Source organism: Pygoscelis adeliae, unplaced genomic scaffold (genome assembly GCF_000699105.1).
Source record: "Pygoscelis adeliae isolate BGI_AS28 unplaced genomic scaffold, ASM69910v1 Scaffold38, whole genome shotgun sequence".
Taxonomy (NCBI): Eukaryota; Metazoa; Chordata; class Aves; order Sphenisciformes; family Spheniscidae; genus Pygoscelis; species Pygoscelis adeliae.
The window spans coordinates 1,011,786-1,034,005 of record NW_008825614.1 but is presented as its reverse complement, the minus strand read 5'-3'; the positions used below and the strand labels follow the sequence as shown (position 1 = coordinate 1,034,005).

Genomic DNA, 22,220 nt, shown 5'->3' with positions numbered 1-22,220 from the left:
AGATTTTGTCTTCCTCTGTAGCAAGAAGGAATTCTCCTACTCCCGTCTTCTTGCAGCTTGTTGTAGTTTGTGGGTTTTGGTCTCCTGTATGACAGAGACTAGTAGGACTCCTCAGCACGGAGTTGCCCAAGAGGTGCAAGATAAAAGTGCGTAAAATCTTGCGTGGATTGAACAGTGACCGTGTATCATATGTCATAATGCAAGAACAAAGGAACGCCAAATTACACTACCTGGTGGCAGTCTCTAAGCAAACGAGTCATTTTTCATACAGTGTGTATTTAGATGAAGAACTCATTGCCACGGGATCCTGTCAATACCAGCGTGAGGGGAAGAAAACCCTGTGGAGGGCTATTAAACACAAAGGTGCCCGCAGAGTCCTGTGCTCTCTTGTACTCTTGCACGGGCATTCGTTATGGGCCGTGGGCAGAGACAGCTCATTGGGTCAGATGGTGGTTTGAGTTGATGCTGTCTTTCTGCGGTTCTTCTGTCTTAAGTTAGGAGGTGTGGGTAGGGGAGAGGAACTCCGTCTTGTACGAAGACTACCTGGCCTGAGTAGGAGGTCTAGAAAATGAGCAAACCACAATGCATGGAACACATCTTTTATTCAATAAGCAAGCAAGCACAGAAGTATAATGTGTAGTGCTTAATATTCATACAGTACTAAAAATATAAAAATAGAAATAAAATTTCACTGAAAGCATTTTCACTCACAAATATACAAGGAAAAGTGCTGTCAAGCCACATCATGCTACACCACTTGTCAGTTGCTGAACTGACAGTTAGTTTCCCAACAGAACTGAAACACTAAAAATCTGCTAGTCCTTCCTCACGGCTTTTGGTGAGCCTGAATATTTGACTAGCAAAAATGGGCCTCCTGCAGCCGGGAACCTAAAAAGCATAGATGTCAATACCTAACGGAACAATAAAATAATTCTGGAGCGTTTTATAGTGATAGTAGCCTGCTTCAGGCTGTTTGTGTACCTGTCGTCGAGACTAAAAAAAGATACAGAAATAAACTTGAATCCTGATTATAATCCAGACCAGTCATGGCTAACAATTACTGAAACTGTATTCTGCACGAATGTTTGTGCAATACTCCCACCTGGTGGCGTATTTTTAAACTCTCTTCCTTCAGTGCTGCCATTTCCTCCGCCTGCTTACGCTGGCATGTGTATTCATCTTCCACTTCGGTCTGGTGGACTCCAGTAGCACAAACCGTAAACAGTGCTGAGTGCCCTTAACTTTTAGTGGAACTAGAGGATATCCAGCACCTTATCATCTCTTACTGTATCTAATGGGCGAAATTCACATCTACACAGGAAAGTGATACGGGTCAGAGACTCTGGTTCCTCAAGAAAGACCCTGCACCAGATACCTTGCTTTTAATCCCCATTTTGAGGGACAGCATTAGCGTTGGGGGCTTAAGAAGCTTCTGTTTGCTGACCTTCGGCATGGAGCTGAACTTCACCCATCAGGAAGACAGCTGTGTGCTGTCATCCATGAAAGCATGGGTGGGTTTTGGGATTAGAGTGACAATCACAGCTGTATTTCATAACAAGGCCTGTCTTGCAGAGTATGCCAGTGCACAGAACCTACGCAAATTACACAGATAAGGGTGTGCAGAACCCAATGTGAACCCCACTTTGATCAGTTACTATTTTGGAATGGGATTTATTTATACTTGATATACCTGCTATAAAAATAAATGTGACGATTAACCCCTGAGATCATTCTAGCATACAGTTTTGGCCTGTTACTTGTTTCCCTCTGAAATAATTTTTTATTTGGTTTACGGACGTTTATTTAGGTTCTAGTGAAAAGCTTTTATAAAACACATTAAATAATCAATGTGGGGCTGAAAAGGTGTACATTCTAGTTGCATATATGATACATACCTTATACGTATATAATACATTCCATAACAGCTGAGTATTCTAGTATTGTCTAGGAAGTTCTTGCATGTGGACAAAGGATTAAAATACTAGAAGATAAACAGCTGTTTAGGATCAAAGATAATTGTATCTGATATGACTTACTTGGATTGTTTTTCTTTCTTTAAATCTTGTTACACATAATAGCTGCAGTAGTTTGTCCAGCAGGTAATAAATGAATGCATAAAGCACTTCTAGCTATATTTGGATATCATATGCATGCATTTTTTATAAATAAAAATCAAATGTGAGGTCACATTTTCCCATCTTCTGTTTATAAACTAAATCAAATTTCTCATTCATTGAAACAGTGAAGATGTCTTTCCATAGCCCAACTCGTCCTGAAACACAGAGAAGGAACACAAGTCAGAGAGCGGACATAACAGGACACCAAGTATCTACAGTCTACTTGTGCAGGGCTCCAGGTATCATCTGTGAGATGCTAATCAGTCTTAGCTTTCACTGAAAGCTCAATGAGACCTAAGGCTGTTCATTGTCTTACCCGGTTCCCCTGCTACAACCCTTGCAAAGCCTTAAAATAAGTACCGTACACCTTGTCATCGGCACCAGGTGAGTATTATACAGGAAGAATCCAGATTTTTGTGAGATTCTGCTCTAGCCTTAATCAGAAATGAATACACATTTTGGTTTGGGTATTCATTTAAAAGTGGGTTTCTGGTTTCAGTGCAAACTATGGCTGTTTAATAATTCCAACAGCTAACAACAATGAATTTCAAAATTACTGTGCCTTCAGCACACACTGGTTAGAGAACTATCCAAAAGGTACATGGAATGCGGAGTATTAAACTGATTATTGAATTCTGATGATTGCTGTAATGTTATCATCACTAATTTCTATTATTTTATATTTAAAGATTAAGTTCAACAGATGAATTTACATTTCTCAATATGGAGAGGATTATTTATTAAATATGAGCGCCTAGATTATATGTATAGAAAAGTGCCATGCACCCAGTTTGTGCCATTTAAATTTTAATTTTGTACATGAGGAATAGGAAGCTTTTTGTGGATGCAATATGGACACTGAACACTTTTTCCTTGTATGGAGGAGTGAACCCAACTTAGAGTGTACTCTACTGAACCCAACCTAGTAACATAACCTGATGACACTGCTGTTTTTTTTTTGTTTCACTGCAGTCCAAAGTGTATTTAACTCAAAGTCAGTCAGGGTTACTTGTTGGTGAATAAGCCCCATGGTGTAACGAGACTGAGAGGCCCAATTCTCTTCTCATTTGTATTGGATATAAATAAAGACAAAATCCAGGCTTGTTCAACTGGAATAAATGAAAGAACTGGGACTCTGCAACCAGAGAGCTTAATCATAACAGCAAGAACAAAACTACATGCAGGGAGCTTAATTATGCACTTGATGCATAAGAAGAATACCCATTTAATTTAATTACCATTGCTTTTACGCAGCGACTCTATAATTGAGTCCAAAGACAAAACTGCCTGAAACATCTACAAATTACATATTAACGTGATGGTGTAGTATGTGTGGCAAGGGCTGTTTTATGAAATCAGGATTTTCCTATAACTCCTGAAGGTATGACAGTGTTCTGGTTTGTTTTCAGGACCGAAAGATCAAAAGAACGTGAAACTGACTGAAAATGCATCATTTATTCTTTTCACCAAATTTCTCCTGTATCAAAAAAAACTTTAAGAAAACGCTTGCAGTCATAAACGTCTGATACCGATTTCAATTTTGCCCTGGCAACTATAATTGCGTAAAGTACAGCATGAAACATAAAAGCCTGTATTTCCCTTTCAATAATGATGATAAAACATTTTCTTCCTCTGCTTGGGAAAGATAAGCCTTTAATTTCTGAATCTCCCTAACAACATGTATGGACAAATGACAAGTTTTACAGAGGACATACAAAGTGGATTATTTGTAACATCTTTTTTTTTTACCGTATGAATTGATAGCTTGTCAAAAAGTCACCCACCTGGTTTATGATTTGAATCATGCAACTGTGTAAATTATGATGTGATAAGAGTCAAATATAAGTAACATATCTAATCATTGTTCTGCTTTCACAGCAGCTCAGGGTTATCTTCAGAGTAAAGATCAATGTGCTAAAAGAAAAAAAAAATGAAGAACTAAAATAAAGCAAAATAATAAAGTAAATGTAACTAATGACAACTTAAAAATATTTGAAACAAATTACAATAACCTGTCATGTTATCGCCACCATTCTTTGTCACAGAAACGAACAGAGAAGGAACAAAGCACTATTAATGATGCTTGCATTCTGAAGTAACAAAATACTGTAAAAGCCGCAGACAGCGAACAAAAGAAATTCAAAATAAAGTTATTTTTAATAAAAAGCACACAGTGAACAAATGACAAAATATTACATTAACTGCTGTAGCTCCCTTCTCTATTACAAAATGGAGGCTTCTTTTTGAAAGATTTGTAGATGGTATAAATAAGAGGCTCTGACCCTTGACTGGGGGTTTGCGGGCTCCACTGCAGAGCAATGAACACTAACACCACGTACAGAACAGTGCATGCAGCAAGAGCGGGCATCGCCCTGTTTATCTCGATGGAGATGAACTGGCCAGCAGAGACAGTGGTTGACCTTTCTGCCTGTGGAAGGTCTCACCAGCAGCTCTGTTCTCTTTTCTCTTGTATTACAAGAGAAATCACCTTTCTTGCACAACTGCCTTGCTGGCTTTCACTGGACAAGGAGGGGGGATTTGAGCTGTGCACGGCATGTAGCAGTGCTGCTGCTCCACAGATCTCCGGATCGTGGAGGTCAGGAACAAACCTAGGGTTCTGTGTTACTTCATGCAAGGCAACGGAGGAGAACGTGGCTCTGTTTGTAAAATCTTGCGCTGACATAGAACACTTCAATCAAGGCCCTCAGGATGTCTTACCAGACTCATTATTTTGCGATCTTGTCTTCATAGCGGAGAAGTGGGTTGGTAATCAGTTAGGCAACGTGCCGTAGAATCCTACTGCAAATGAGATGATCTGTTGTTCTCACACAAGATGCAAGTTGTATTACATGCCGAATTTTCAGTTTGAAGTAGTAAGGGAAGGGTAGGATGGGAGTTGAAAGCAAGGTAACTAAAAGCAGGAAAACACACCATCCAGTGGAGACTCTACCAGAAACTATAGGGAATATATTAGGTCTTTCAGTGAAACTACAAACTCCTTTGTCTTCACCGGAATTTTACCTCAAGCCAGCAAACTTGAGATATTCATTTCAAGAAGTCATCATTTACCATAATACAAGTGAACTGGGGCAAAAAGAGGTGCCATATCACAGTTACGACAGAGAACTGCCCACAGGAATCTGGTTTCCAGGTCCTACTGTAATAACTGGAGTGTATGGCCCCTACATTACATACTAAAAGCCTTTCCATACCAGGTGTGCAAAGTCACAGATAAAAGCAAGGAGGTGTGAGCAATGGCTTTTTTCCAAGTATGACATTCTGAGATGTTTGTGCCAACACACAAGCGGGACAAGTTATCCTGGGTCAGTTACTCTGACGATAGCCTGAGCTGAGTAATGGAAAACCGGCATACGGCTCTGCCAAGAAAGAAGCAAAGGTAGAATACCAGTGAACCTGCTTTCATGGGAAAGCAAACCTGCTTTCAAACAAACGCGCCTGAGTGTTGGTAAGATTACAGTTTGATTAAAGGTGAATGCAAAGATACAATAGACTTCTGTAAGGCATGTGATTTTAGTGTTTTTTAATAGAACTATATAAAGTCACCAAAATGCATGATAAACAAATAAACAGCTGGCTAACTCAAAATTAGTAGTCAAGGAGGACTGACAATATTCAGTATTTTTATCAGAGATTTGAAAATAATCATAAAAATTACAGCTGATAAAATCTGCAGATAAGAAGAAGGTTGGCTGAGAGAGGTGGTGTGGAAAGGGCTCCTACGCAGAAACCTAAGAATGACGTATTCAGGTCATGCTCCCTGAGTAAGGGGCAAGAACCCGCAAACTAGTTCCTCTGAAAAGACTTTGTGGTCACGATAAATGACACATGCTTCATGTATGATGCTGTAGGAAAAAGTGCTGATGTGGCCATGGATGCACAAACAAGGGAAACGGGGAGAGAAAGTTCCAGTTAAAACTGGATTGAATCAGTGGATAAAGTGATTTTATGTCTGGATAAGGCATTTGTGAGGCTGACATAGAAATTCTCCATTTTGATCTTACGCCCTCCTTTTTAAAAAGGACTGTTAAGTGCTGTAAAGCAGCCTACAGAAAATAGTTTGTGGGAGACTTACTGAGGTCACTCTTAGCTTATCAGAAAGAAGACTGAGAAAGGACTCGATTTCTTGGCATTATCAAAGGACAGATGTATCAGCAGTTTAAAGGGCACTTCAGGTTCCAAGAGAAAGACCTCACCAGAATAAACATCTAGAAGCTAAACACATTTTAAACAGCTGAGGTAGACAAGGAAAAGAAAAAGCTCGTCAGGAAAACTTACAGCTCCTTGTTATTTGATGCCTTCAGATTAGAATCATCTGCTATTCTAGAAAATCTGATATACTTAAACACAAGGGCTTAGGCCAGGACAAACTGTATGAAATTGTGTGGGCTTTGACAGGCCAAAGGTCAGAAGGAGCAGTGCAGCCTTCTCACCATGAATAGCTCAATCCATTGAAGTAAGCCAAAGACTCTAACAGAGCGGTTTGCGTGGTGTTGAATACACACTGTTGATCTTGGATGCTTCCATCCTTTTTAGTCAATTCTACCTAACTTTATTTCAAAACAAACAAACCCCAAAATTGCACCAACAGTCAGTTTTCCTCCCATCATTTACAGAGCAATATTTTGCCAACATCTTAACACATCCTGGAGGTTACTAAGTTGTCAGTTGCTTCTTGCAACTTCCACAATAAGAGTTTCACTGTGGGTTTTAAACATACCCCTGCCAACGGGAAGTGCTTCTGCATTACAGCACTGATCAATGAGTTGATGGCAGTGTTCCACCATGGATTCCAACTGTGCTTTGTCATAAGAAACTCCTAAGAACCTCACCAGTTGCTCCACCATTGTTGCTAGGTCCTGTAAGAGAGCATTTAAAAATATACTTTTAATATATTTTAATATTTTTAAATATTTCAAAATAAATATTAAATTTAAATTATTATTAAATATGTCAAAATAAATATTTCAATATTTCAAAATAAGTTATATCCTGATGAGTGTGAAAAATACAAATGCAGAAGTTGTAGAAACACCACTGTCTTAAAATTTCGCGCCCTTCCAATTTGCTGAAAATAAACACATTCCAAGTAATTAGGGTAAGACAAGTCGGCAGAGAATGCGGTCACGTAAGCTCGCCTCTTCAAATATTAGAACGGGGAACTGCAAAGTAACTGTGATGCTTCCCACTTCAGACAACGCCACACCCTTAACGGATCACTTTGGAATACAACCGTATTTTGGAGGAATTAAAAGTTACTTTGATTTTGATCTTGGTAAAATAAATGACTACAAGTGTTAGAACAGCCCTTCCTTCATTGTCAGCTTCTGGGACTGCATTCATGTAGATGGAAAGGGTCTAGTGAGGTGGCCTCTGAGAATAAGCAGTCCTTCATTTACACATCCAGAACTCCAGGGTTCCTCAGTACGAGTAAGACTTCTGGAGTTGCAAGGACAAAACAGCAATGTTTATCCGGCAGCAGACAGAGACTGTGAGGCCACCAGCTTTCGGCAGCATCCATCAGTGAGCACAGCTAGGAATATATCATTATTCAAAACCATGGGTTTGAAATAGCTTCTACTAAACTTTTTTAATTATTCTGATTGATTGTATTACATCTTCTTTTAGCATCCCACTCCATCAGAAGGCTCCGTAAAGCTGAAATTATAATTTACCCAGCTTTATTGAGTTCTATCCTGATTTTGCATTTTTGTAGGTTTAGAGATAGGAGCTGGGTGTTTCCTACGTTTGCATTAATTTTCCAGCCAAATAAACATTTTGAAGTATTTTCATTAATTCTCAAAAATACATTATTGCAATAGGAAATGGAAACCAATGTTCTATGTAGTATTTCCACTGAATTTCTGATTAAAAATGAAGCGGAATTACTAGCCAGTGTACTTTAAGGACCCAATAATTATGTTCACCTTATGCTACACAATCATCCCCAATTGTTTTCAACATTGTTTCACAGAAGACAGTAAGAACAACCAAATAATCAAAATAAATGCCAAATATATAGGGCAAAACACTGACGATACACTTTTTTTTCTCATTGATACAGCACACACAGCAAGACGTTTCTTTTAAATGAATGCCCAGGGCTGAGTGTAGCAAGCACTGAATAGTTACCCATCTCTGCCTTCTCTGTGAGTAGTTCAGTGCCTGTGGATGCAGGCAGATTCCTGAGTAAATTACTAGGTTTATGAAAGTGCTGAAAGCCCATAGAAGCTATCGAATGCCCATGCTTTAAAAATGGTATCAGACATTAGGGAGCCCAAATATGGACATAAGAAGCAAATTTTGTACTTTATGTATTTTAAACACTACGATGCTAAACGTAATCAGCAAACCTCTGAAAGCCCATAGAAGCTATCGAATGCCCATGCTTTAAAAATGGTATCAGACATTAGGGAGCCCAAATATGGACATAAGAAGCAAATTTTGTACTTTATGTACAAAACATGTTTTTAAACACTACGATGCTAAACGTAATTAGCAAACCTTTTTGCTACATCTAACCTACCTTATGCATATCTTCATACTTGAGAAAAAGTACATTGGCATCCATGTGATGTTCCCAAAACTCTTGCACGTGTTCAAACCACGAACCATATCCTACTAGAAAGACATTATGATTGGCATGAGGAAAATGAACACTTTTGTTACTAAGCCCTTTTCAAAAAGGAAAACAAAAGGAGAAAAACAGATTAACTGGAGTGGTTTGTAGCCCCAGGAGAACAGTGTCTGGTTTTGACCCATTGTCATGCACAGCAAGGAACTTAATTAAAAAAGAGTTTTTCTATCAGTTTGGAATATTCAAAAGAACTAACTTACCATAAAGATAAAATGTTCAACTGAAAAGCCACCATATTTCGTGACGGACCTCTTGGAGCTCAGTATTAATAACGCCTGACTATTGAACGGAAATTGAGCCAAAATAAAAATTACACAGATAGCTTTGCAGAAGGCAAATTTCCAGTGGCTCCAACCTGTGTGAATTCCTGCATCACACAAGAATATATCACACTGCAGCTTCCTTCACTTAGAAGCTAGATACAGCATTTACGGGAAGTTCCATAGAGCATCCTCTATTACGGACAAAGAATTGCTAACAACCACTGTCCTTTCTTAATTAAACAAGTGTTGAGGAAACAGACCTATAAAAATGCTTCACGGTCATTCCCAAAAACATAGGATGTACTGACAGAATATTCCATTTATCATTACATCTTTTGCCCCCCCCCGCTAAAATCTAAGACCTATTCTCTTCTGTTGTTACTCTCTGAACACTTCCACACAACTTGTGTAGATAGGCCAGAACACAGCTTCAGTTACACTGTTATCAGTTACCTCAATTACACAATAAATCCAGACTACAACCAGATGCCCGTGAGGGGTTGAGTGCTCCCGAAAGCTTAGAGTGATGTGATGGGGTACTGCACATTTATCGCAAGTTGTGAGCTGGCCCAGCGTGCAGGGTTGCCAATGATGAAAAGCTTAGGCCTCCTACCTCCTGCATGCCACCAGCAGCTTGTCTTCAGTTCCCCATGTCTGCTGCGTGGGCTTTCGGACTTGAAGAGAAGCTGAGGTGCTGCGCTGGGAGGGCCTGTGCTCCCGACACTGCTGATGCAGCAGTTACTGGAAGTCTCAACCCTCCCCCCCCCAAACTTTCCTCCTTTGTTTTTCACTTCTCTAATAAAGTCCACACTTCCACTGATTTCAGTCAATTTATGTGTGTCTAGCAGAGGTTCAGACACAGGTATTTATTATCTAGAGAGTATCTTTTGCTGCCAATATTACCAGAAAGACAACCCAAAGAGAAATGCATTCTGCATATTTCTTTTTGTTACTCGTGATAAGTTCCCCCAAAGTACTTCAGGTAATCAAGGTAGGAGTTAAGCAAACATGGTGAGTAGTTTTTCACATTCTTTCCCAATATTTTTTTGGTCAATTTTATCTTTTCAGCAAAGCAGCTATAGAAAATTATGAAACTTTTTAGTTTTGTATTTTGAAGCCACCTTTTCCCTTTGAAAAAGAATTGTTTAATTTTGTTAACTGGAACATTTTCAATGGACAAAGAGGTCAGTTTCATAGGAAAATTATTTTAATCAGCTGACTCATTTTCCATTTTTATAAAGGTATTGGAAAAATTCCATTTTTGTTATTTCCATTCCATACAACCCTAAAGAAATTCACACATGAAACTAACATATCAGTCAAGCAAAAAGTGTTCCTAGCTGCTCTTAATGGTGCAGGGCAAGAATCCATTAAGATTATGTTAGCAGAGTTTACCTATGCTTTATGTAAGAAAATCCCTTAAGCTTTAGAGGATAATGCCAAATAATTAGCACATTCAAGACTAATCCCTATCCAACTGCATGCTTTCAAACAATAGAGCTAACATGCACTGAATTTGTTTCAAGATGGTCAGGTATAAGGGGTGGTAAAAAGAGTGGGATTGTGTCATTTGGACTCAGTGCTTCTCCCACTAGCAGTACTTGGACTTCTTGCGAAGGTTTTTTTCCTGCTGCATTGCTTCCACGAGATGCAAACATTTAGCTAAATGCTAAATTTACTGTATTACAAAACATTCCATTTGGACAATTATGGACCCAGAAAATGCTGTAATGTTTTATTGACTCCGGGAGGTTGTGATAAATCAGCTAGCTGCTACAAGATGAAGATATAAATAACTCTTGGGATACTTATATGACAAAGAATACAGAACCTTCCTCCTATCTTAGAAGACCTTCTAATGTGTCTTTCTTATGTCTCCAGTCTAGAAGTTCCTGATCACAGGCTACAGGCAAACATCCCATTCTCAGGGAATGCAAAAGAAAAAGCTGAAGGTGGGCTGGAACAGAAGGAGAGTTTTACACAAACTTGCAGGAGAAAGTAGCAAAGGTTTTTAAGGCCTGTTAAATAACCTCCACTGGTAGGCTTTTACTTTTTTTCTTCCCTTTAGTATTATACAGCTCCTTTAGCATCAACTCCTCCAAATTCCAGGTTGAAGGAAAGTTTGCTGCACTGGATCTAGAGGAGATCCTGCTCTCAGAGCACAAGCTACCTGGTGAATTCTTAGTGATACATTAAGGTATCATAGAAAAGATTTTTAAATAGAAGGAAGTAAAAAATTTTTCTCTTCCTAGCTAGAAAGCGTGGCAAGCCATTGGCAAAAAGCCAAGTGGCAGCCAGTTATGTGAGAACGTAGGGCTTGTCCTCCCTGTAAGTTTACTGAGCTAGTGTAATAGAGCTACTTAAGGCAGCGCAGCCTGAGTGGGAACACAGTGGGTGGGTGTGTCATGAAACAGCCCCCGCTCAAAGGAGTTACTGAGTGAGCAGCTGATGAGTTGTAAAGCAGGTTATTGTATTCTCATTAGAGGTGTATTTTTCTGATAGTAGCAGCCGGCAACAGGGGCTCACTTCAACTTACTGATGTACTCCAGATCAGTCTCATGCAAACTAGAGATTTTTGTGTGTCAACAGGTATCTTGCGAGGGACAAACCTTGAGTTTTCGGAAGAAATAAAAATATTAAAGGAATTACCAGGAAATAAAAGCCCTTGAGGACCAGAAAGGCTCCTGAGAAGTAGCTGACAGTGAGGTACAACTGAAATCAGATGATGCTGGGAGTGTTTATCACTTTTCACAAGGTACCTGGTACCTTACAAACTGAATTTTAGAAGACTAGACCAGAGTTTTGCCTGAGCTAAGTGGAACACTGCTGAGCCTGTGGGGTCAAATATTGTAAGGCAATTATTTACAAGGCATGGCCATAGTTTTCATGGACAAATCTAAGTCCACGCAGCACTATCTGTAGCAACCTCCTTGCTGTATATGCAAAACAAATGCACCTTTATCCAGTTCATTTCTGTACTTGCAGAAGGAATGCAGAGATGAAAATAAATGTGTAACAGCGTGTGCAGAGAGAACAGCTCCTTACACTTGTCATTCATAAACCTTCTGCAGAACTCTTGAAACGTTCCTCTGTAGCTCATGGTCCTTAGGGAGCGGTGAAACTGGTAATAAGACACCACCAGGTCTTTGGGGTTGCGAGCCATGTATATTACCTATGATGGGGGGGGGAAAAAAATCGTCTTATTGAAAGCTTTTTCCCCACCCCGTTTCCCAAAGCACTTAAACAACTGCTGCCAATATAGTTAAACAAACATGATTTCATTTCATTTTTACCTTTGAATTGCCATTATGGAGGTCCGAAGGCAAAAACCGATATGGTAGGTGGCTTTTTATGAGGCGAGGAGATGTCAGTTCCTAAAATAAAGCAGACAGAAACATTTCTTATTGTGCATTAGTTTTTGGCACATCCTGAGCTGTCCTGAACTGTCATACTTGAAGCCCTTTACTATACTGAGTCACATTCACAGATTCACTTCTGAGATTAATAGGGGTCTGGGTCTAGAAATTAGGTCAGGGAGTTACATCTGTTTTTTAAATATCAAAAGTCTGGGTAATGTGTTGGGGTTTTTTGTTGGGTTTTTTTCCCCTTTTGTTTTCAAAGTACTTCCATTTGTAGGACCTTCTCAGGAAGAGAGTGTAATAGTTGAAGATTCTTAGTATCAAACTAACTTTGTTTCCAGTGATGCTTCCACTAAAATTCCTTGAAATAGATCAGAAGCTCTGAAAACCCTACCCCTAACTTCTTCACTTCAAAATTTTACTCTTGCAACTTATTTTATGCTCAGAATTAGGCCCAGACAATCCAAAGGTCTATCTGAGTGTGTGAACATCTTTCAAACAGAGTATTTTTCTATAATTTGAGACAAAATTGTCTTATAACACAAATGATCTTCCAGTAGTTAAAAACTGCATAAATCCATACTGGATCAAGTTGCTAGCACATAGAATAGGTAACAATGTGTAATCTCAAACTAAACCTCTCACTATTGCCACCGCTTATTTGAATCAAGGTAGCACTGAGGTCTCATTGGACACAGATGAAAAAGAAAAGCAACCTCTGATCCCTGAATACTCTCAGCCTAAAGTAGGCTGATGCTGCAGTTGTCATTGACCAGAAGCAGCTTAAATCTATCCGTGCCAGCCTTAGCTAGCTCGATTCAACAAGCACCGTAGCTGTTATAGGATGGAGCCCAGTATTTTGCCTTATCATTCCAAGATATGCCTATATCAGAAGTAGTTACAGCAATGACAAGATCACACTCATATGCCACGCCGCTAGTCTCTGAGTGTTTTTAATAGTGTGGAAGTCATTTCATGCAGAATATTCCAAACTCCTCAAACTACACCTACAGAGTCCACAGATCCACAGATCCTGCGTCTCTAAGGATTTAGATGTGTAAATTCAGAGCAGTGGATCTACAGATCCGTAGATCTCTGTATTTGTAGTTCCTCTTTCGCAAGTTCAGGGAAGGGCTCAAAGCAAATTTGCCCCATTTGGGCAGCTTCTGTTTACATAAGCAAGAGAGGCCTGGAACTTTTATTCAGAAAACCCACTGCCAAGATATTTAGGACACGGAGAAACATCTAAAGCATTAAACAGAGTATAATAAAGCTTAATAAAAGCAATTTTAAAATAACCTAATAATACTCTGAGTCATTCCAACAAGCTGAGCAAGTCCAGTGATGAAAAGGACAAGGACACAGGATGAAACGAAGTGATAAATATGGAACCGAGGAAAAAGATACCCAAATGCTGAAAGACTTTCTTTACAATAAATTGTACCTTGATGATGTCCAGACCAGGCTGAGGGTACTCTAGGACTGGAAGTTGTTCATCTATATTCATTAGTCCAATCTCATCTGGATCAGCTCCCTGACTCACTAGATATACCACTTCCTGCAGCAAGCCTGTGCCTGCATAAACCAAACAATGAAAGAGAACAGATTGTATTACAGTTCTTATCTGAAGAGAAGAATACGAAGGGAGACCTAGACATAGAAATAATGATAACTTTTGTCCTTAACAGTCTGCTGTGAGCTAAGTCTGTAACTACTGCTTTAATGTAGTATGTCTGCTCCCTTAGTTTTATTTTAAACACACGAAGATCTCCTTTCATGTAAAAGGCCTGAGATTTTTCTTCAGCAATAATTTAAATATGTTTCTGTCTCCCAATCATTTTACCCGTGAATTGGAAAGCATTTTTAAAAAGTTTTTCCACTGTTAATGTTAGCTAGACAAATACTACTATTTCCATTTTAGAAATTAAAAAAAATGAGGCAGAGATCATCCAAGTTCACAAAATGCATTAGCGGCCGTACTGGGAGACTGCCAGTGTCCTCTATTCTAAATTGTAGGCAATTCTACTGTTATGCAATGTCTTGAGAGTCTATTTATACCTCCATGTTATGGACTGGATAAACCACTGAATGCATCAATGCATAGTGAGTTAGTCATACGCTTTAGAGGCCCCAATTACGTATCTCTCTCCAGTCTGAGGACATTTACAAAACAACCATTAGATATTATAGCCTTAATGACTGTGCTTTGGAAAATTAATCGGTATTCCAAATAGAAGTTTGAACAGGGAATTATTTCAAATGACTTTACCTTCAGGCAGGTAGGAAACCCTCAAAACAGGTAAACAAAGGTTCAGAGATATTTGGCAGAGGCTTATGAAGAGAAAGGCACAGGCTTTTGGTGAGATGGAGGAACAGAACGAGGAGAGATCAAAGTGAGCTAGCAAGGAAGGGACCCCACAGTTTACATGACAAGTGACACGGGCATGGGACATCCTGGATACTGCGATAGATCGACCAATTATTTAAGAGTTGTGAGCCGTAAGGAAAATGAGACCGGGATTTATTCTCTCTCTCGTGTTGCCTAAAGGAACAAGTAATTCTTCCAGAACTCTTTACAAAGCCCAAGCCCACCTCAACATCCCATGTCCTTGGAAAGATGAGCTGCAAACTCTGAGATCATGCCTTTCATTCCCGTTTTAACTTGAAAATAACTTGTAAGTTGCAAGTAACTTGTAACAGTCACCAGTTAACTCATGTTAACTAGCATGACTGTACACACACAGACACCTTTTGCACAAATTCTGTATGTTGTTCTAATACTAAGAAAACCAGTGTATCATTCAGATTTTTTTAATCTGAGCTAGGAAGAGTTAGAAAAAACTGATGTACTTTAAAGGCTGGTTAGAGTGAACACAGTCTGGATACAACGTGAAAGAACATGTCTCCAAGAATTGCTCTGGAGAGTAAGTACTTGGAGCATAAGATTCCTCTGTCCTGAGTGATTGGTGGGTACATTAAAATGGTTTGGAAAAAAAGAAACTTTTACATTACCATCACCCACAGAGACAGTTGTCACAGACTTAATACACACTTGCCCTTAAGGCTGTTCAGTCTGCATTTTTAAGTCCAAGCATGTATTTTATACATTAAAATTAACATACATATGGTACTTCAGTATCAGTCCTTGTGACTCTGAATGAGCACAACCCTTGTTTCTCATTAAATATTTATTCTGACAGGAGACACCCTGGTTCTCCATAATTTATTTCTGTATTTCCAATTCCGCCTGCAAAGAAAAATGCTATTACAGCAACCTTGTTCCATGAAAGGAAAAGGAATAACTGCACAGGGATAAACACCACCACCAGGACTTTCTAATTTTTCATTACTCAGCTGCTCTCTAGGCAAAAACAAGCAATCTCCATTGTGCCTCTGCATACAGAAGGGTCGCAGAGTTGAGGCAGAACTATGCTGAAACTTCAGGAGAGCAGCATGTTCCCTACCAGCTCTGCACAAAGTCCACCAGATAAGTAGGAGGTGAGGGCCAGGGAGCACAGCCCCCGTGGCCTTACCTAGTTCTGCTCAAACCCGTGGCCATGCACTAGACTTGGCTTGATTGCTAGCAGATCCATGGAGCACTGCAGAGATAGGAACTAACATATTAACGTAGGAGGCACGGGGAAAAAAGGGTTCTGATTCAGAAGGAAGTGGGCCTTTGGAAGCTCAGAAGTCTTCATCTAAATGTGCTTCCATCAAAACCAGTGATTCATTGAAAGAGTAATGCTGGGCGCATGGCAGGTTCTCAAGGCAGAAAATTAAAAATCTCCATCAAGTACAGGTTCTTTAAAACAGTGCTTTAAATCTGTGAACCTCAGTGCTAATTACTAGCATGCACATACACAAATTACTGTAGTTATGTATGTAGTGCTGCACATATTCCGGCATCCTATTCCTATTCACACAGCAAACAGTATTTCTGCAATCTCTCTTCTACAAAGGGGAGGATTGCAAGCTGAGAGTTTAGACATCTGGCTTCTGGCCATCCAACAGGTTAGAATTTCTCCTCCCTACACCTGCAGTAGGACCCCTGATCCTGAATTCTCCCACACATGATCTCTGTGCTAGTTTTCACTTTTGTCACCCACTATATTAGCCTGATTTTCTTCCACATTACCACTCAAGTTACTCTGCTTAGGATTTTCAGGGTCTTAATGCAAATGAAAACTACAGATTAACTTTTGAGGGAACTGTGATTTTTTAACTTGTCACCCTTAATCAATTATCATTTATCCCACACACATATTCCCATGAATCCCATACAAAAAATTACCATCGACCCTCATCTCCTGTTTTAAAAAAAATCTAAACCACCACATGCTTATTTGTTTAAAAAAAAAGCTAAAAGCCTTTTTATATATATAATTTTATACATATATAACCTCCTCACATCTCTATTAGGATTAAAAACAACTCAAAATAAATTACAGATATCAACAGAGTTGAATGCTCTTTTAGTTTAGAAATGATGGCTTAACCTAGCAACAGACAAATGGCAGCCCAAATTCCAGACCTAGGTGCTTAGGGCAAGATTTTCTAGCCCCTGGGAACACCAGCTGGCTGGAAAGCCAAACAAACTGGGGTACTGTACCTATGCATGTGATAAGAGTCTCAGGCCTAGACTGGGGCTAGCAGAATTTATTAAATTTGCCACTGTGGTAGGTGAGTGAGTCTTCTGCTATAGCCCTTGATTCCCCATCTGCATATAAAGCATACAGAAACTGGCCATTTGAACCAACTAACTTAAACTGACGTCTGTGGAGTTGTGCGAGAACCACCATTTTATGGGTGAAAGCTAGAGTAAATTGCTGAAACTGAGATTTTCAAAGGAGATTATGGGAATAACCTCTGATAATCCCAGTCTATCGCAAAATTTGGCCAGATCTAAATGCCACAGAAAGTTTCTTAGTAAAAGGGACAATGATGATACTTGCTGGAGAGAAGAAAAAGATGAAGGAAGCTAAAAAAAAAAAAAAAAAAAAGGTGCAGAACTTAAGCTTTATACTCCCTAGATTTCTGGCCTGGCAGCCAACAACGACTTATTGTCACTTGAGGGTTACTCACTTTTTTAAGTGAAATTAAAGGATTAGGTCACTAAGTGGAAAAGCTAGCATGCATGCATATGAAGCCACGGTTTTTCTTGGAGACAATCAATGGATCTTGTGTATCTCTAGTATTTTCCATCATTTTCTCCTTGTGTTGCTGAATGCATGCACATGTATGTGCACGCCTCATTTGGGATGGTACAGAAAGAGTAAACAGTCACTGACGAACAAGATTAATCTGTCAGCCTTTGGGCATGAGGCACCAGATACAACATGCTTAAGTACCCAGCAATTCTACCCTTCCTTCTTCCAGCTGCGGCAGATCCACATTTCGTCCTGGAGGAAGACTGCTGGCCCTGCTACCTCCAAGGTCATAATGCCAAAACAGATGTGGAATTCATTTATGTTTATCCAGTTCCAACTAAAATGGAGCCAGTCAGCATCTGAGGAACTTCAGTGCACTGTACCTGAGAAATGCTCTTCCCTGACAAGCTCTTCTGTTATGTCAATACAACGCCTCAGGAGAAAACTGTTCCAGTTTATCAGACAATATCTGGAAAGAGATGGGATGGGAAACAGCATTGATAAGCTACTGCCAGAATTTGCAGGTTTTTAGGAGAGCCTTTTAAATTATCTGTGAACCTGCATTTCTACTCTGCGTCGGAGCATGTACAAAAGCAGCCCAAGTCACAGCAGTTTGAAAGTGTGCTAGCTGGGCTGCACTGTCCTTTTCCGTGATGCCTAACAATGCTCAGAAATCAGGACTCATTAAGAATCCTATCACCCCTACAGCAGCCCCTGTGATGAATGGGAACTCTTCATTTGTACCCTTTTTCATGGTCAATGCCTCAGCAACAATAGCAAAGTCAGTTCATTGCCATACTGCCTCTGCTTATCAGTAAGCGTAACTGCTGCAGCAGCAACCAGACAGCATCGCAAGATAGCCAAAACTATGAAACACCACAGCTACTCCTTTCTGTTTCTATTCATCAGATGCCTTTTGACATCAAATTTAGTCTTTGTAGGAGGGAGAAATATTCTTTAGTGCAGCTGTTCTCTGGCTCCTCTCACTGGCACACTCCCATGCAGCCACTGAACCTCACAGATTTGTTCAAAGTGAAGTGGCAGATATAAAGACATAAAATTTGCTGTGAAATTTTGCTTCCCTACATGGTTTCTAATGTAGTTTATTTCAACTTTCTCCCCTCTGTATCAGCTAACATGGGAAAAACCTGCAGCTCAAGGATGCAAAGGTCTTTGGTATACTCCTTTTATTCACCCCTTGTTTGGAAACCACATGGAAAAATAAATAAATATTAATGTTAGTATTAACAGTCTTCTAGCACTCCCAATTAGTTGCACTTTGATCTATCAATGCTTGATCAAATTTTAGCTAATACAATGCAATGGACCCATTATGACTCATAATTTTTTTATAACATCGGTAGATGTAAGTGCTCATTAAAAAATGAGGGCTGCTAAAGCTGTCAGATTGGCCTAGCAAGTGCTATAAAGCGGTTCTCCACATAGTTCATCTAATTGCCTGCAAGCTCATTCCCCTTTCACCAATTTCAGTATCTATCTGCAGGTAAGTATGACAGATTCATCTTCACCCTACAATAGTGGAGGGAAAATTAGATTTTTCCATTAGAAGGAAACAATTTCCAAACCATAAAAATATCTCCTCTTGAGGTCTATACATTCTAATTCTCCTACATCTTGGAATTCCAACTGGCTTAAGAATAGGGATTTTCATTATCAGTTAGGGTTTTAATAATAAAAATAATGTATACACCTTGATACCATATTTTCCAATTCTTCTGTTCCTAGATGAGACTCAGGATTCAAAATAAAGGGTTGAATTGTGATGTTATATTGCCAATATTTTTGACTGCCCAATTAAATCTGTATTAAAGGGCCCGATTTTCAGAAAAGACTGAATACTCATCCTCTAAGATTAATGCCCCTTTTACATGGCCTAAATGCCCCTAAGTTCAATAGTGACCAGCCAAGGGAGTCTGTGGAACATGATGAATCTGAATCCGGATCTTCTGAAACTGATGGCAACACCTTAAATAAGATCAGATTTAAAACAAGTGTTAACTGCATGATTTCCAGTAACATTCAGAGGGCAGGGTCTTGGCTTTTTAGACTTATTAATCAGTTTATTTTTCTCCTGCAGCTACTGGCTTTTAAAACATAGGCTAAATTCTGCCTGTCTTTCACTGGACTTACTTACATCAGAGAACACAGAAATGGGTCCATGCCTTGGTTTCGGCTGATTATTAATTAGTTAATTTTCTTCCTAGTAGGTGGTACAGTGCTGTGTTTTGGATTTAGGGTGAGAACAATGTTGCTAACACACCGATGTTTTAGTTGTTGCTAAGCAGTGCTTACACTAGTCAAGGACTTTTCAGCTTCCCATGCTCTACCGACTGAGAAGGCTGGAGGGGCACAAGAAGCTGGGAGGGGGCACAGCCAGGACAGCTGACCCAAACTGGCCAAAGGGACATTCCATACCATGTGACGTCATGCTCAGTACATAAACTGGGGGGAGTTGGCCGGGGGGCGGCAACCACTGCTCAGGACATGGTGAGCAATTGCATTGTGCATCACTTATTTTGTATATTCTTTTATCATTATTATTATTATTATTTTCCTTTGCTTTTCTGTCCTATTAAACTGTCTTTATCTCAACCCACAAATTTTACTTCCCCCCCCGATTCTCTCCCCCATCCCACTGCAGGGGTGGAGGGGAGTGAGCGAACGGCTGTGTGGTGTTTAGCTGCCTGCCAGGTTAAACTACAACAGTCCATTAGGTCTGACCTGTGTTTCAAATATGTTTCACCAGAGGCTATAAACAGCAAACTGTGAAAACCATATTCTATTTAGGACTAAAATGTACTTTCTATTTGGTAAAAAAGCTGTCACTGTAGTGTTTACACACATGTATTATCCATAGAATTACTGCTATTATGTATAACACAGTATCCTAAAGCACTGTTTTAATAAACTGGTTACAAAACAGTGTTATTTTCAGCTAATGTATTAGTACTATTTTTAAAAAATGGCCCGAGTCCTAATTCTCCCTTATATTAGCACACTAACTACTCAGTAGAGGACAGGATGAAAAGTGCAGAATCGACCACAGTGCATCTCAGACCAGCACCAACTGTTGAGGCATCTCCACTTCCATACTGCAAGGCAGGCGATGCAGTATGTTTCCCACCTAACACCAACAGAAGCAGCTCGGAGAAAAAGGCCTACCGACACTTTTGAGCATGCTGGATCCTAGTGCTGGAGCAACACTGGTAAATAAAACACACCAGGGCCCGTTCTCTGGAAAGACGTGTGGGACAGCCGAACCCACATCCACAGAGATCAATTTCTCAAAGCAAAGCAGCTTCATCCGTAGCTTCCTGGGAACAGTCCCTGGCTCCAGCTATTTCCCACACCACGCTGGGGAGCACGCTGTCTGGGGGAGAGCAAAACTGTCAGGGCACTGCTAGCAAGGAAGTAGCATGGATGACAGCCTGTCAGAGCCTCTGTCACAGTTATGTTTACTAGTGTAGCCATGGTGAAGCAGATAACTGAATTGTCTATGTTGCCTACTTTAGACTATAAAACCAGAAGAAAAATAGCTCAAGAGTCACATACTCCCTAACCATTGCATCTAACCCACGGCTACCCCAATCTGTCCAGCAGGCAGGGGTCCACAAGGCAAAGGCCTCTTGTTGAGGACAGCTGGGGCAAAAAATATTTCTTTTCTATCCCTCTTAATAAGCCAGAACATCCTCGCACTGCAGCAAGGACTGGGTAAGTCATATACTAACAGCCCTAAGAACTGAGTCAGGTCCACAGATTGCTCAAGATCTAGGAATTAAAAATGGTAACAAGACACTGGTTTGTCTTTATTTGCCTTCTCATTGATGAGTCATGATTTGTGTCTTCATGCTTGTCTCCACATCCATGATTTCATCATATCTAGGTGTCCCTGGTTTTGCTATGAGTCCTTCACTGACAGCCGATATTGGTTGGTAGCTGGTATTTCTTAGTATCAGATATTCAAAGGGAATGGTATTTTACTCTTCTCTTTAAGCTTTAGCTGGGCTGGTAAAATATGTCCATGTCTATGGATGCTCATCATGTCTGCACCAGATGTCATCACCAATGGAGCAGTTTGTGTGAAGTTACTCCAATTCACTTAAAATCAAATCAGCAAAATTAGCTTAAGGAGTTTCTATTTTTAGCATCGACTCACCTAGCAAATTTTGCCTGGGACAAACTAGAATGCATTCACACAAAATACTCTGCAGTGGTTCTTTAAGAGAAATTACAAACAGCAGGCTAAGGACACTAACATCCTGCACTAGCGCAGATGCTTTTAAAAGAGGACATCTACCCATACCCTTAGATTATTTCTCTTTCAGTTTCTACTTGCCAAACGTGCTCCGGTGGTATAAGAGAGCCTAACACCTATCATGCTAAAACAAAAAGAAAAAGTAATGTATAGTATAACATGTTGCCGAGGTGAGCAGCTCCGGTGCCGGCACGATCGGCAGCGGCATGCCCTAGCGTGGTGCACAGGAGGGTTTCCCGAACCGGGGGAACCTCAGGGGGAGCAAAGAGAGCCGCCAGGAGCCCACAGCTCATGTGACAGCCTGCGGGCGGCACGCCAATGTTCGAGGGACTGTGTGCTAACAAGGTCCTTTGGTCTGTCATCTCAGTGGAGGTAGGGGATGGAAATCCATGCAGCAGCAAAG

At 40.0% G+C, this 22,220-nt stretch overlaps 1 protein-coding gene across 1 annotated transcript in view; it reads right to left on the bottom strand.

The window, feature by feature from the left end:
- Positions 1–583: 583 nt before the first annotated feature.
- SULT4A1 (sulfotransferase family 4A, member 1) overlaps positions 584–22,220 on the bottom strand; it is an 81,194-nt gene continuing 59,557 nt past the window's right edge. Inside the window, exons 2-7 of the mRNA XM_009332996.1 lie at positions 13,839–13,969; positions 12,329–12,409; positions 12,081–12,207; positions 8,662–8,756; positions 6,856–6,994; positions 584–2,272 (exon numbers count right to left, since the gene is read on the bottom strand). Coding sequence (XP_009331271.1) covers positions 2,160–2,272; positions 6,856–6,994; positions 8,662–8,756; positions 12,081–12,207; positions 12,329–12,409; positions 13,839–13,969 — 686 coding nt within the window. The 3' untranslated portion in view covers positions 584–2,159. The remainder of the gene's footprint in view (positions 2,273–6,855; positions 6,995–8,661; positions 8,757–12,080; positions 12,208–12,328; positions 12,410–13,838; positions 13,970–22,220) is intronic.